Genomic DNA, 15,000 nt, shown 5'->3' with positions numbered 1-15,000 from the left:
TATTGTTTCAGTGCTAACAAGAAGCGGATGCAGAGAGTGGCCAACATCTCCATCTTGGCCATGTTCGTCATGTACCTGCTCACCGCGCTGTTCGGCTACCTCACCTTTTATAGTAAGGCCCTAACGACACTTCTATAAGTCATGCCGTCAAGTCAAAGAATATGCATTACCATTCCTGCCAGATGCATTGCTGCGTATGAGGAGCTCTGACCCCTGCTGCTCTCTGCCTTGGCGTGTGCAGTGGGCGTGGAGCCGGAGCTCCTGCACACCTACAGCCAGGTGGACCCCCTGGACGTGCTCTTCCTGTGCGTGCGTCTGGCCGTGCTGGTGGCCGTCACTCTCACCGTCCCCGTGGTCCTGTTCCCGGTGAGACACACGCACACGCGCGCACACAGACACACACACACACACACATAGACAAATCCAGAACCTCATGTCAGCCGAGTGACCCAAAATAGGTCTCATGACTTTAGGTTGCACGTGTGTCTGAGTCTCGTGGGATCAGTGAGGTGGTTAACAGATATGTGGTCTGTGTGGTCAATGAATGTTCTCCTCCCCCATCCCCCAACTAATGAGGATCATTTGAAACAGTAAATGGTTTGCACGTTGTTTGTTCCTATTTGTGTGTCTGACCGTGTTTGCCCCCCCCCCCGCTCCTCCCTCCATTAACCCCCTAGTGCAAGGACAGCGTCCTGCAGCATCGACCAGGGAAAACAGAACGATGTGCATTTCATAATGAACCGCATATTCATTGCGTCCTTCAGATCCGCAGGGCGATCATCCAGATCGTCTGCCCGGACAAGCCCTTCCACTGGGCACGGCACATCGCCATCGCCGTGGTGCTGCTGGTCATCGTCAACCTGCTGGTCATCCTGGTGCCCTCCATACGCGACATCTTCGGCCTCATCGGTACGCCATCACCTAGTTGAAGTGGTCGACGTGGTTCCATTGCCCCTCCGTTAGGCCTGCAGGCCTGAACCTGAGTCTCTGAGAACTCTAAAGCAAAAGGTCACGTCTCAAGACAGCCAATCGAGGGGCCCGCCTGAGTCCCATGTGACTAGCGGGGTATATTCCAGCCTCAGAGCCGTGGGGTAGCCACACTCCTCCACAGAGACATTGTTGGGGCGATATTTCTACTCATTATGCAAAATACAAACCACACGGCAGCCCCACTGACACCCAATGAAACTGGATATGACTCACTCTACAAAATGATCCCAACGGTTAATGCATTCAAATCGTACAAAATACTTACATACAGGTGAAACTGACTTTCACTCTGATATGTCTACATTAGTGGAATCCATTAGTGGAAAAATTAGGGGTCAACTTTATAAATTAAAGTGCGTACAAAATGACTGTAGACTGAAGTCAGCCAAAGAAAATCTTGGTTGACTGAAATTTGAAGAACTCAATCCATCTGTTGAAAATTTTAATAAAATATGATTACATTATCTCTAGATTCACTTAACCTGCCACAGTGCACTCTATTCTATCTGTTATCCTAAATATCCCGTCAGTGATATTGACGAGCCACAGAGCGTCTTTAAACACAAACGTCAAAAAAGAGCCTAACAGACAACAAAAAATCTATACTTTTTTGTCTTCTTTTTACTAAATGCTGCCACACTACCGACTTATTTGTCATCGAGTTGGGCGAGTTAAAAATTGTGAAAACATTCCTATAGTCTATCGAACCATACGATTATTATAACAGCAAATACAGAGCCCGATATTATTTGTTTTTGTGATTAATGTTTTTTCTGACACAATAATCGACCAACTGACCAGAACTTGACAGCGCTACTACAAAAAAACAAGAAAACGAGTACTAGTTTAGATCTGGACCGTGTTTTCTATTCGAGTTCTGTGTGATTTCTTGCACCGCTGCCCTCCATCAGCTCTCATGTTGCGCTTCTCTTTTTTTAATTCCACCCCCTCTACCTCCTCCTCCTCCTCCTCCTCCTCCTCCACCTCCTCCTCCAGGAGCCACCTCGGCCCCCAGCCTCATCTTCATCCTGCCGGGGATCTTCTACATCCGGATCATTCCTGAGGAGCAGGAGCCTCTGCTGTCCTGGACAAAGATTCTGGTACAGCCCTTCCCCCCTTCATCCCCGTAGTGCCCACTAGGACCACATGATCACTGCTCTCTTGGGACCCCGTAGAAATGATCCAGCTGTCTCATTTTTACAAAACACTGCTTGCACTAAGACAGAAAGGATTAAAATCCTCAGGCAGCTAATCAGGGAACACCCAGTAAATGTTCGCATTTGCGTTTATATCAACGAACTGTGCTGCATTTTCAAATGCTTAGCTTCAAACTGCGTTGACTCTCAGCATCTCTCCCTGCTGCGTCTGCTGCTGGAAGCACCTTTACCATCGACTCACTCTCTGCTCTCCTTCTGTCAGGCGGCGTGCTTTGCTGCGCTGGGATTCATCCTCATGATAATGAGCCTGACCTTCATCATCACTGACTGGGTGTCTGGAGTCGTCCACAGCGGAGGTGGTCACTAGTTACTCTCCGACTCGGACAAAACAAGTACTTCAATACCTGAATGGCAACCAAAGCTGCCCCGGTCCCCCAACCTTCCCCCCTCCCCCACCCTCCATCTGCCCTGTTTTCTTATCATGGGGAAACCCAGTGGGTTTCCCCCACATCCTCTTACCTACCACGCAAAGGCATTGACGCTTGGTGGGGGGGGAGAACACACACATTGAGAGCGAACACACATATCATAACTATCTTAACACTGCAGTTTGGCATTTAACTCGTTGGTTGACACTGTCGAAACGCAACATAGTCTGGCAAACCCCTATAGAGATGGCCTTGGTTCCTCTGGGGCGAATCAGGGGTGAGGGTGTAGAAGCAATGAAATGGAACTGCCAAAGATGGTACAGATTGTGTGTATAGATTGGAATATGCCAGCCACTGCCATAATTAAAACTCGTGCTACTTGATATGGCCGCCACCTTCGACCTCTAGATGGAGCACCAGTTGCAGCTGTTTTTGGAGTATCCGACTCATATTGTGGCATGTTGCAATCATTTCATTCCCTCCCCCAACAAAAAGGCCAAATAACTGTCATTATCTGAATCAGATAACAACACATTGACTAGCAATGACGGGTGACGAGTGGCAACACATTTTTCTACTCATAACCCTTTTTCTACATATGTTTCTACATATAAACATTCCCTCCATTTTTTATCATCGTTAACTGTTGTCCAACAAGTGTATCACGATTGTTAACACTGTGGTTAATGCGTCACAAGGATTAGCCTGGCTAATCTAGCAGCTTGTGGTTAGACAGGCTCTGTATGTGTGCACAGTGCACCATCACACACTAAACATTTCCTGTCAGTGTAAAGGCTCGATCAGCATGTCGTCTCCTCTTTTAACAGTCAAGAGAAACCCTCTCAAAGCTGATTGTATTGAACCTGTATCATGTCAGTGTTGGTAATGTTGATAACCACAACTGAAGCATTCATATTTATTTGTCTCACAGTTCAGAAGAAGTAAATAGAAAAAGGCTGCTAAAGCTAAACTGTGTTTTTATCCATTTGAGTAAAAAAACCTACAATGCATTGCAAACCAAAACCAAAAAATGAGCCATTTTGTGTCAGGTTGGGGTAGCCCGACTGAATGGGTTTTAATAAAAGACAACCACGTGTACCTTATGTCAAATGATATAATGTCCAGGGAGAGCCATCAGAATAAAAGTGCTATCAATGGATGGTAAAAACAATGTCCCACTAACCCTCCCAAGGAATTGATCAATTTGTAATCTATGGACCTTAATCAATCGTGTTGGTGGTGTCTTTAATGTATTTGGTTTTTGTTGTTTACTTGTTTCTTTTTAAATTAATTTGAATTATGCGATCTGTAAGTCAATAAAATGTATTATATATTATCTGGGAATGTTTTCAAATTCTTGGGTCACCACATTTCATGGAAATTCATCAGAAAAGTAAGGCTATTTATACATATATGTGTATGTATATATATGTATATAGTACATGCATGTATACATATAAATAAGTGAATATAAATAAACATATAGATATAGATATAGGTAAATAGATATATTGAGAGAAGTCCTGCTCATAAAAAGCAGAAACTGTTGAACTGTCAGAGCAGCACTTTAAAAGTGGAAGTATCAGGCTAATTTGGGTTCAGCCCATGAGACACAGAGAGAGAGAGAGAGAGAGAGGGAGAGAGAGAGAGAGAGAGAGAGCGAGAGAGAGAGAGAGAGAGAGAGAGAGAGAGAGAGAGAGAGAGAGAGAGAGAGAGAGAGAGAGAGAGAGAGAGAGAGAGAGAGAGACCGAGCGAGAGATAGAGAGACCGAGCGAGCGAGAGATAGAGACAGAGAAAAGAAACGGGTTGAAAAATGCGGTCGTCCACTTCCTGTTCTTGTCTGCCGTGTGCACACACACACAGAAAAACTCCCTGGCTCGCATCAGCTTCTTAGTTACTGCGAGGCCGAGGTGTAGAGAGCGACAGAGAGAGGAGGGAAGGTCTCTGCCCCGCGCCACAGCACCACCATGACCCGGGGATCCAGGAGCGCTAGGGAGGGCACCCACAGCTCCCTGCTGACCCTGGAGGAGAACGAGAAGATGGAGGAACTCCTGGGAAGAAGGTGTACTGTAAGTTGTCACTGAGGGACGGAAGGGTGGGTGGGTGGGCGGGGGGGGGGAGGGGTCGTATGTTAACCAGTGTTTGGTGCGCTGCTCTGTGTGTCTTTAGTATTGGCCCTACTCAAGACTATGAGTATTGAGTAAAGCATGTTGAGTATTACAGGTTATTCAGCTTGTGGCTGCAGGCCTGGAGGCCTTGCTCTGTTCACATGAACTACCAAAGGTCGCATTAGATCTTACTCGTGGGCCTTTTTGGGTGCCTTATGTGAATTGCATTGACACGCTAGGCTGCGAACTGTGTGATGTCATTAGATGAGAATAGCAAGCTGCCGCAAGAGGAAGCTGAAGTTGAGCAGTTTCCTCCTCCTCTGGTGTCAGAGTTAGAGGTGAAGTGCCCTCTTTAGTTTCTAATTAGTTGAAGTGAGTTCAGTCTTCAGCTGGTTGAAGGAAACCAAGCCAAGTTGGTTCAGGCTGGCCTGAAAATGTAGTTCCTATATCCCTACTTTGTTTCATGACTATATGAGTGACTTATGCGTGCATTACGTGAACACCAATGTTCCTCACGGAAGTATAGTCACTACACATATTTTCAATGTTTGTGTGTTTGTGTGTGTGGTTAGATGCTTGCCTCCGTTTGTTGTGTGTGTGTGTGTGTTTGAGGGTATGTTTGCATCTGTGCGTGTATGCCTTAGCGAGTGTATATTTACATGTGTATGTGTATGTATTTATGTGTGTGTTTGTGTGTGTGTGTGTGTGTGCGTGTGCGTGTGTGTGGTGTGTGCGTGTGTGCGTGCGTGTGCGTGCGTGTGTGTGTAGGCTATGGCCACCGCGGTGGTCCAGCTGTACATGGCCCTGCCTCACAGCCCGTCGGTGTGGACCCTGCAGCACACCGGGGTGGTCCGCTTTGTGAAGGACAACCCCCAGAGGTCCTACTTCATACGCGTGTTCGACCTGAAGGTAAACCCAGCCAGAGGAACACAGTAGCTACTGGGACTGGGACTGGTTCGTCCACCTTGTGTGTGGCCAGGGCCTAATCACTGGCTCCAGTGGACGACTACTGAACGCATAACCCTGTCTGATGTCATCGTTTCAGGCTGGAGTTCAGTTCTGGGAGCAGGAGCTCTACTCGCAGTTTGTTTACAGCTGTCCTCGGCCGTACTTCCACACATTCCCAGCTGATGTAGGACCTATCTTGACTCTTGGCGTTTTCAAAATGCACATGATTCAGATGATTCACTTATTCATAACACACTCTATGCCCCCCCCCCCCCCCCCCCCCCCCCATGCTGCTGTTTTATTCGAATGCAACACAGGATTGCCAAGTGGGGCTCAGCTTTGCCAGTACGCAAGAAGCGGAAATCTTCCAACGTGTCGTAGAGGACAAGATTAACCAAAGAAATAACCGTCGAGGTCGGTCAAGTAAATATTTGCAACATTTAAATAATTGCCTTCTCTTTGTCGTACCTAATGCCTGATTTGTCTATGCAAAATACATGCATCTCAAAGGCACATCTCCACAGCCATAACATACCCTTATGTTTTGATTGAAGACTAATGACTAGTATTGACTGAAAGGCTATTGACATTAATCATGTACCTGTCTCCATGGCAATGACAGAAAAGACACAACAACCTCAGTCTTCCAATGGTGAGATAAACAGTGTCATTGGATGCCATAGTTCCATTTCCAAATCAACATCCTTCAACATCTAACATCCGTCTTTTTTTCTATAACTCGCAACAGGCCGAAGTTTGCCTCCACCACCGACAAACAAAGGTAATCCCCCCTCCCCCCCCATCTCCTATATGCATGGTTTTATTAGCACTGCTAACCCTCAACGCTAGGATCTGACTTATGTTCACTGAACAAAAGGTTTTTCCATGGCTACGGTGGACATCCAAAACCAGGACGTTCAGTCCTCTCCCTTCCGCTCCATGCCCGGGCCGCTTGCCTCCTTCTCCACCAGCAAGAAAGGGAAGAAGGAGAAGAAAGGAAAAAACAAGGGCTCCAAACTCTCCAAGCGCGACATAGGAGCGCCTAGCGGCTTCACGTGAGCAGCAATAGGCCAGAATAATACTCATGCATTTAACTGAGGAGGTTCAAGTTTGAACTGGATAGATCAAAAACCTTTGTGCTGTGTGTGTCTCTCTTTCTCTCTCTCTCTCTCTTTCTCTCTCTCTCTCTCTCTCTCTCTCTCTCTCTCTCTCTCTCTCTCTCTCTCTCTCTCTCTCTCTCTCTCTCTCTCTCTCTCTCTCTCTCTCTCTCGTTCTCTCTCTTACTATCTCTCTCTCTCTCTCTCTCTCTCTCTCTCTCTCCGCCTCTCTCCCCCCCTCTCTGTCCCTGCTGTACAGCCATGTGAGCCACGTGGGCTGGGACCCCAACACCATGGACCCGGACCTGGTGAAGCTGCTGGCCAGCGCGGGGATCGGCGAGGCGGAGATGAAGGACGAGGAGACCTCCGAGCTCATCTTCAACATCATCCAGCAGTCGGGGGGCATGGAGGCCGTGAAGATGGAGGTCAACAGAGGTCAGACCCATGAGCCTCTTAGGTCGGTGTTCTCAGCCCCTTTAATGCATTGTTTAATGTCTTCTGAATTTCTCTGTTTCTTTTTATGTTTTCAGCCGGCCCCCCTCCCCCTCCCCAACATGGCCGTCAGGGCCCTCTCCCGCCTCCGCCGGGCTCCTCCCCCTCCTCTTCTTTCCCGACCCGGCCGCCCACGCGCCGCACGGGCCCCCTGCCTCCCGTCCCGGGCCAATCCCCCCAGCGCGGGGGGGGCCCCCCACCGCCGCCCCCTCCTCACGGGGGTCCAGCGCCTCCTCACGGGGGTCCACCGCCTCCACCGCCGCCCACCAGCCGGGGCGGTCACCCACCACCGCCCCCTCCCCAGTCCAGGTCCCCCGCGTACCCCCCGCCCCCCTCCAAGCTCGACGCCCCGCACCAGCAGCATTTCCCGCCGCCGCCTCCCCATATGTCATCCCATGGCCCCGCCCCTCCACCTCCTCCTCCTGCTCACTCGTTCGCGGGACCCCCCCGCCCCCACCTCGCCCCGGCAGCCGCTCATCTCGGTGGCCCACCTCCCCCGCCCCCGCCACCGGCAACAAAGCCTCTGCAGGACGAACAAGACTTCCCCGTCCCCCCTCCTCCCTTCCCTGGGGGTCCAGCGGCCAGGCTAGGTGGAGGAGGTGGAGGAGGAGGAGGAGGAGGAGGAGGAGGAGGAGGACACGAGTCTGAGGTCACGGACGGACGTGACTCCCTGCTCAGCCAGATCCGTCTGGGGAGGAAGCTGAAGAATGTAAACAAACCAGTCTTTACCTATGTAACGATGACCAATATCTAATTGCCGTGTTGTGAGTCACATGCTGGTGACCGGGAGTCAGCCCCCATGCTGGTGACTGGGAGTCACCAGCATGGGGGCTGACTGCTCACACAATGCTAGTGCGTGGAAGTCTAGTATACGAGTGCATGCAGGGCGCCCTGGGACAGGATCGGACTTAAAGGTATTCTCGAACGTTGTTTGCGTTGCAGGTGACGGAGTACCCTGAGACCGCTACGCCCGCATCGGCGGGTGAAGGGGAGGGCATCGTGGGAGCGCTGATGATGGTCATGCAGAAGAGGAGGAAAACCATTCACTCCTCTGGTAAATATTATATATAAGGCAACACCTGATTCCTGTGGTCCTGGTTACTTGTGAAGCTCACGCTCCGTGTGTGTGTTTGTGTGTGCGCGTGTGTTTGTGCCTTGTTTTTGCAGATGAAGATGAGGGAGACTGTGCCGATGACGACGATGACGACGATGATTGGGACGATTGAGGAGGGTTGTGTTTAGGGTTTCTTTGTGTGTGTGTGTGTGTGTGTGTGTGTGTGTGTGTGTGTGTGTGTGTGTGTGTGTGTGTGTGTGTGTGTGTGTGTGTGTGTGTGTGTGTGTGTGTGTGTGTGTTTGCGTCAACGTGGTCCACCGATTTCTTTTTTTCAGGTTTGTCATATCTCCCTTGTTTGTGCGTTGAAACATTGAGAGTGAAGTAAATCTCAGATTAAACAGGGTGGGTGTCCCATATAAACAAACCGTTGAATGAATAATATCACAAGCCTGAATGCCATTTCAAAAATAAAGGAAATATTTTGAACATCGTCGGTGCCTGCTTTATGTTACTCAAATTGTAGCTGATGGTGGCCGGTTATGAGAATGTATCTAGACGAGCCATCGCTCATACCATTCAGTTAAATCATTTCAACATTCAGTATGTGACATATCTATGACAATTTATGTTAGGTCTAAGCCAGTATCATTCCCATTTCCTTAAATTTTCATACAAATGTCCTATGCTGTAAATATCATATCATCTCATACATATATGTGCAAAAAAGAACTCATTCCCTCTAAAACCACCACCGTCAAAGTGCATAACTGGAAAAACACTGTACGCTATACAAGTCTACAACAAACATGCGCAGGGCACCAGGAAAGTAGACACTCAAAGTCACTACACACGTCCACATTAAACTGCAACTGGACCCATCACAAGCAATACACCCAAGGGACAGCGATATTCAACAATGCAAAACACAACCGCGAGAACAACATCATCATAAACAACGACAACAACTACATCAACAACAACAACCACAGACAGTAGGACTTTCAACCGGCGAAGAGGAACACAGCATGCAACGTCGTTTTCATTGATAACCTCACATTACGCCTTCTCAATAAAATTACCGTCCAAACGGTTAACATCAATATATTATATTCACAACTAATATATTACATTTCTTTATATTTTTTCATGACACGAGATCCCCACCTGTCTCACGTTGAGGGGATGTGGTCGGCTGGTCGGTCGGGGGGGGGGCTAGGGGGTCGGGGGGAGCATGACACTGTAACAATGGAAGTTCGTCTCCAGCGTCCCGGCCGCCGGCGTCTAGCCCAGGCCCTTCTCCTGGCTCTCTGTGTGCCTGCGGCTGGTGCGTTTGCGGGTCTGCTGCCGCCGCGGCGGCTGCTGCTGCTGCTGCTGCTGCTTCTTTGAGCTCATCTGTTCCCAGTAGGACTGGCAGTACTGGTGGATCAGTCTGATCTCCGGCGGGAACGGCGTGGGTGCGGCGGGGGCGGACGGGGGTGCGTGCGGGTGGGCGGCGTGGGGCGGGCTTTTGGGCGGAGCGTGGGGCTCCTTGTCGGGGTCGCGGGAGGTCAGCGCCAGCACGATGTCCCGGTCCAGGATGCGCAAGGCGATGCGCGTCACCGTGTGCTTGAAGTTGTTCTCCGTGGCCAGGCAGTGGTACTGCCCGGCGTCCGACTGGTTCAGCGCCTTCAGGAGGATGCCGTTGTTGGTTTTGAGAACTCCGCCGGCCCGACTGAGCTGCAGGGTGGAGTAAACAAATGAGTCACACATAATGTGGATGAGGAGGAGGAGGAAGGGGGGGGGGGGGGGAGGGGGAGGAGGAGGAAGAGAAGGGGGAGGAGAATGAGGAGGTGGAGGAGGAGGAGGAGGAGGAGAAGAAAGGGGAGAAGGGGGAGGAGGAAGAGCAGGAGGATGACTGACCACTTTCCTCCTCCCTTCTCGGAGGAAGAGCCATTTGACGGAGGCCTGTGGAGAGCGTGGCTCACACTCCAGGAATGTACTGCTGCCCTCAACTCCAAACTGCACCATCTCTTTCTGCCGGTTCTCTACACATCATAGCAGAAGAGATGGAGCGAATGTGAACACATATGACTAATTAATTAATATTAGATAATAATAATATTATATTTTGTTATGAATCAGTAATAGATCTCAGGGGCCAATAAACCTGTACGAATATTAATCAAATGATTGAGTCACCCTTGGCATTGAAACCTCGACACTGTCGCAGCGGATCACCGTGCTTGACGTCCTGCCTTCGGCTTCGCCTTCAGAAAACGCAAAGCAACACATCATCAGCGATCACACAATCTCCCCCTGCTGGTAGGACACGTGAATAGCATGCATTTCCATTGAGAGTTTAAAATTCTGTTTGTGTTTCTGTTTGCATTATAAAAGCCCTCTGATCACATGCAATGTTTCAAAAGGTAATCTGTAACAAATGCAATCTTTTGATTAAGACCCAATGAGTGTGCGTGCGTGCGGGCATGTGTGTGTGCGTGTGCGTGCGTGTGTGTGTGACCCTGACCTCTTGGTGGAGGGGGTGAAGGCAGAGCAGGTCTCCCCGTCCCAGGCGCAGTAGGGGTCCCGGGCCAGGCAGCAGTCGGAGCAGGCCCGGCCGTACACCCCGCAGCGGTGCAGGGACACCTGGGTCAGCCCGGCGTCAGAGGACACGTACAGCTGTTGCTGTGGCGACGCAAACCAAACAGGAACCAAAGCATTAGGCCACGGGAGACGAACGCAGAATACGTAGAAGTTCAAAAATGCAGATCAATTTGACAGATTCATTGTTATGGAAAACGAGGGTGTGTCTCCTTACTCTTTTGGAAGATATTTTCATTGTCTTCACGGCCGCCTTGTTCTGTAAACAAATAACACGTCATTTTAATGTTGCCTAACGTCAACTCAAAAGCTGCTGTTCATTTGGACGACTTATAAGTACGTACCCTGAACACCTCGACTTCCTCCAGAGTCAGCTCCTCCAGGTTAGTGGGGTCTTTAGGCAGGACGATGACCTTTTGGACAGTGCCATGATCTGTCAGAGTAAAAAGGGGAGATTATATTCAGCACAAAACACAAATAAAAAAAACCCAAACTTACAAAGCTTTTTTTTTATCATACTGCATTGTGCCAAATATCCCACTTCTGCTTTATACCTATACATCAAGTTAACTGAACTAAAACTTTAATTTAATAAACCTCAAACGCTACAACTCACCTGTCCCCAGAAACAGCACCTCATAGCGGCCATCTACGGCATCTACCTGGTCCACTACCATGGCGGTGTACCGGTAGTCTACACCGCTCCTCACCACTAGGGGGCGACGATGGATAGGATATACAGCGTTGAACATGAGGGGGTGGGCTCGCATGAAGTTCACCGCCTCGTCAGAGAAGTCCTTGGACGAGTCAATGCCAGGCGTAAAAGTACCCCCTGGACACTAGGAAAAATAAATTATAAAAGTGAAATTTCTATATTTTATGTTTTTCTCCTTCACTTAAATCACTATTCATTTTATTAGAATGTGGTCAGGGAAAATCCTTAAAGTCGTATCTGATTATGCATTATTCATTGGTAGATAGAATCAAACCTACAGTGCCAGGCCGGGGGTATGGTATCTTTCCGGTATATTCTGTCCATTGATAGTTATGACCGTGTTTGTGGGCAAAAGGTCCGTTGAAGACGTTGCGGATGTCAGCCATGGAGTACACACAGACTGCTGAGCCCTTGAACACAGAGCTAGAACACACACACACACACACACATACGTATGCACACACACACACACACCCACAAACCCACACAGAATTGTTATTAGTGTGGGGATTACTGGGACATGCCTCTGAAAATATTAAATAGGTACAGCAATACTCAGAGGCCCGAGTCTATTCTTGTCCAGTATTCTCTTCCTCATCCCACACTAGAGAGACTGAAGGCAAAGTGTGCCATAGATAGACCACATAAATCCTCCTTAGCGACTCACCCAGCGGTGGTGAACAGAGCGTACACCACTGGGTTCTTCTCATCCTGCGTTGGCTGAATGAACACATCCCCTGGAAGAGGGATGACAGAGAGATCCATCACTTAGTGGCAGCACTCCCGTCGGGGAATGCGGTTCGGATTCCATTGAAGGCCTGTTTCATGGGAGCCGGTGTAATTCATTTAGCGTCTTACTGAGTTCATCAAAGGCCGTCTCCACCCCGTCCTCCCCCAGCACCGAGCATATGAGGCGGGCCTTCAGGAACGTGGTCCAGCGGTTCACCAGAGACTTCTGCCCCCCCTCGTCGTTCTAGGAAGAGATAGTCTGGTGGTTAGGGTTATCTTAGGCTGCTAAATGATTAAGTAGGGACTCGGTAGCGATGGGACCGCTTCTGCACAAATCACCTTTAAAACACCACAGCGTTGACATGATATCGTTAGCCTCATAGCATAATTGCCTGAGTTGTATTTTAAGGTTCATCTTGAATTGAGCGTCAAAAATGCCTCAGTGAAACAGATGACTTAGGCAGATAGTGATCATGGAATGTAAAAAGCACTCTGATTGGCTTAGGATATAGCCACTGAATCAGTAGCGTTAGTAGAGTAGAGTTAGGTTAGATATCACAATTTGGCCAAAATATGACTTAGCCGATTATGCTATGAGGCTAACGATATGTTCTTTGATTCAAAGCGTTGTAAAGGGAGCACATCCTGCGTGTTGGTTGGGACTCACCAGACACACTCTCCCCACGCGGGCCAGGACGCTGGGGCTCGCCCCGCTCACTGAGTCCAGGCTCTTCTCACGGAAGAAGAAGTACAGCTTGTTGTCATTCCGCTCTGCGCTGTCTGGGATCTGCTGGATCTTCAGGAACACCGGCTCTGTGGTGGTGGGGGGGAGATGTGACGATAGGCATGCTCAACCAGTTGAGTCACACGTTACTTAGAGGACATACCAGTCTGGGATGAAGCCATTGTAACGGTCTCTACTGGCTTAGGGACATAGGTTACTGATATAATGGTTCGTTTTTTGTAATCTTTTTTTTAATTTGTATTTTATGATGTTTATTGGTTATGTTGACTACTGTTTGCAAACCAAATCGCCCCTCAGGGACAATAAAGACTATCCTATCCTTCAATAGCAATATAGCTCTTTAATCTTTTGGAATAAGTCCCGTCAGTACAGAGTTGTGGACAGAAAACGGTGAATCGCCAAACAAGTAGTTAAACAAAGGTCTTGACTTAAGTGCTACCGCTATTAACCCTCATGGCAGGCGCGCGCTAAATCCTCTAAGGCAGAATCGGGCAGTTAGCGTGGGCCTTTATTAATAATTCACAATTAGTTAATTATTTATTAATTCTTTTGAAAAATAATATTGGCAACGGATGTTTGGGTGAGGCCAGGAGAGAGGTTACAATGGTTTGATTACCCAGAGCAGTCTTGTCCTTTAAAGCCCCCCCCCCCCCCCCCCCCCCCCCCTCTAAAGTCTCACCGTTGAGCCACCGAGAGTCATATTGCTCCGTCCTGATTGCTGTCCGGCCCCCCATGGTTCTGAACAGAGCAGCATCCGTGCTCATGAAGTCGATGTGGACCCCTGCGTAGAGATTGCCGTCTGCAGGTGAAACAGCGAACAAAACGACAAATGCCAAAGGTTAGGGTGGGAATGGAACCGACAACCCCCCCCGCTGACCCGCTGAACCCGTGCAGAGCCATGGACGCTTCAATGCACTGCGTCGGTCTTACCGATCAGAACGGCAATGTTCTCCTGGTTCGGATCGTAGGAACATTTCCCCTTCCCTGAATCCGCATACCCGGGGACCAGTCTGAACAGGTAGTCCTGCAGGAACAGATTAGCCACAGAGAGGACGTGTAAAAATAGGCGGCTGCGAACGCCACCAGGGACTTCGGGGAGGTTGTAAACAAAGCCGTGGACCAGATTGGTGGCCATTAAAAGTGAAGGGGGACAGAGCCGCCACAGCCCTCCTTCCACTCATGTACATTCAGTTTTCTCTTTGTTTCTTTTCTTTGGTTTTGTTTCAGAACGGGTGTTCACCTCCGCCCTCCATCCCCGGTTGATGAAGGTGCAGATGGGCTGGTAGGCCCCCGTTCCACAGGTGTAGAGGTGGGTGCGGTTCCACGGCTCTATTAACCGCACAAAGTTGGCACATTCACCCTGCAACAAAGGGACAGACGGATGGATGTCAAACACCACAGGGGGATACGTGCTCTTTCCTTCCTCCGCACGGCGCACACACACACACAGATGCCCATCAATGAAAAGGCAGGGGGGAAAAAAACAAACAACAGAAACATGATCATACCTGTCTTCCCTTTCCTGTCATCTGACATTCTCCCTTTCTTTTCGCAGACGCCGGCCAGTGGATCTGCGTTTGAGGAAGCACAGCTGCAGTTAAACCGAGCACAGACTTCACACCGTCCCTCCATGCGGACCATGCGGCCCAGGGAAAACAGAACTACGGAACAAGCGGAGACAGCAGCACTGGGAGGCAGTGCCACAGCAGCGAAGCAGAGAGGACTTACTATGAGGGGCTCCTTGTTGACGTTCTGCATGTCCAGGGCCACCAGGTACTCCCGGCTGCCCAGGTACAGCCGGCCCTGGTCCTGGTCCATCAGGAGGATGCGGTAGTCGCTGGTGTTGAAGGCGAAGCTGAAGGGCCGGGCCGCGCGCGTGTCCAGCAGCTCTGTGGCGAGGGAGCGACAGACACACACGGTCGGGTTTGTTCACAAGGTCTTAACACGTCTCTGAGGT

General features: G+C 49.5%; 3 protein-coding genes across 7 annotated transcripts in view; 2 read left to right on the top strand and 1 right to left on the bottom strand.

Moving 5' to 3' along the window:
- Positions 1–3,911, top strand: part of LOC115545056 (sodium-coupled neutral amino acid transporter 3) — a 10,903-nt gene extending 6,992 nt beyond the window's left edge. For 2 of the 3 annotated variants that reach the window (XM_030357832.1, XM_030357842.1), the window contains exons 12-16: positions 12–112; positions 242–366; positions 765–909; positions 1,987–2,090; positions 2,410–2,514. In XM_030357832.1, coding sequence (XP_030213692.1) covers positions 12–112; positions 242–366; positions 765–909; positions 1,987–2,090; positions 2,410–2,514 — 580 coding nt within the window. Of the gene's footprint in view, positions 1–11; positions 113–241; positions 367–764; positions 910–1,986; positions 2,091–2,409 lie in introns of all 3 variants that reach the window. The other variant, XM_030357823.1, reaches the window with a different exon arrangement.
- Positions 3,912–4,321: 410 nt separating this feature from the next.
- On the top strand, positions 4,322–8,760 carry wasb (WASP actin nucleation promoting factor b). 2 transcript variants are annotated; one of them, XM_030357799.1, is made up of 11 exons: positions 4,326–4,644; positions 5,452–5,592; positions 5,729–5,815; positions 5,949–6,045; positions 6,254–6,283; positions 6,380–6,412; positions 6,509–6,686; positions 6,988–7,163; positions 7,259–7,929; positions 8,163–8,274; positions 8,388–8,760. In XM_030357799.1, exons 1-11 carry the CDS (start codon positions 4,543–4,545, stop codon positions 8,444–8,446), a joined length of 1,686 nt encoding a protein of 561 aa, XP_030213659.1. In that variant the 5' UTR covers positions 4,326–4,542; the 3' UTR covers positions 8,447–8,760. The 2 variants fall into 2 exon arrangements, with proteins under 2 accessions (XP_030213669.1, XP_030213659.1); XM_030357809.1 differs by lacking the exon at positions 5,729–5,815 and having other exon boundaries at positions 4,322–4,644.
- Positions 8,752–15,000, bottom strand: part of sema3ga (sema domain, immunoglobulin domain (Ig), short basic domain, secreted, (semaphorin) 3Ga) — a 17,357-nt gene continuing 11,108 nt past the window's right edge. The window contains exons 3-18 of one of the 2 annotated variants that reach the window (XM_030357760.1): positions 14,772–14,932; positions 14,552–14,614; positions 14,284–14,403; positions 13,974–14,067; positions 13,723–13,842; positions 12,966–13,111; positions 12,428–12,542; positions 12,237–12,306; positions 11,848–11,992; positions 11,471–11,693; positions 11,199–11,287; positions 11,072–11,113; positions 10,781–10,938; positions 10,453–10,520; positions 10,174–10,298; positions 8,752–9,990 (exon numbers count right to left, since the gene is read on the bottom strand). In XM_030357760.1, the coding sequence (XP_030213620.1) occupies positions 9,556–9,990; positions 10,174–10,298; positions 10,453–10,520; positions 10,781–10,938; positions 11,072–11,113; positions 11,199–11,287; positions 11,471–11,693; positions 11,848–11,992; positions 12,237–12,306; positions 12,428–12,542; positions 12,966–13,111; positions 13,723–13,842; positions 13,974–14,067; positions 14,284–14,403; positions 14,552–14,614; positions 14,772–14,932 (2,174 nt within the window). In that variant the 3' untranslated portion in view covers positions 8,752–9,555. The remainder of the gene's footprint in view (positions 9,991–10,173; positions 10,299–10,452; positions 10,521–10,780; positions 10,939–11,071; positions 11,114–11,198; positions 11,288–11,470; positions 11,694–11,847; positions 11,993–12,236; positions 12,307–12,427; positions 12,543–12,965; positions 13,112–13,722; positions 13,843–13,973; positions 14,068–14,283; positions 14,404–14,551; positions 14,615–14,771; positions 14,933–15,000) is intronic. The other variant, XM_030357763.1, reaches the window with a different exon arrangement.

The sequence above is a fragment of the Gadus morhua genome, chromosome 1 (assembly GCF_902167405.1).
Source record: "Gadus morhua chromosome 1, gadMor3.0, whole genome shotgun sequence".
In the NCBI taxonomy this organism is placed as follows: Eukaryota; Metazoa; Chordata; class Actinopteri; order Gadiformes; family Gadidae; genus Gadus; species Gadus morhua.
Note: the sequence above shows the minus strand (reverse complement) of the source record. Positions and strands in the feature narration are given on the sequence as shown.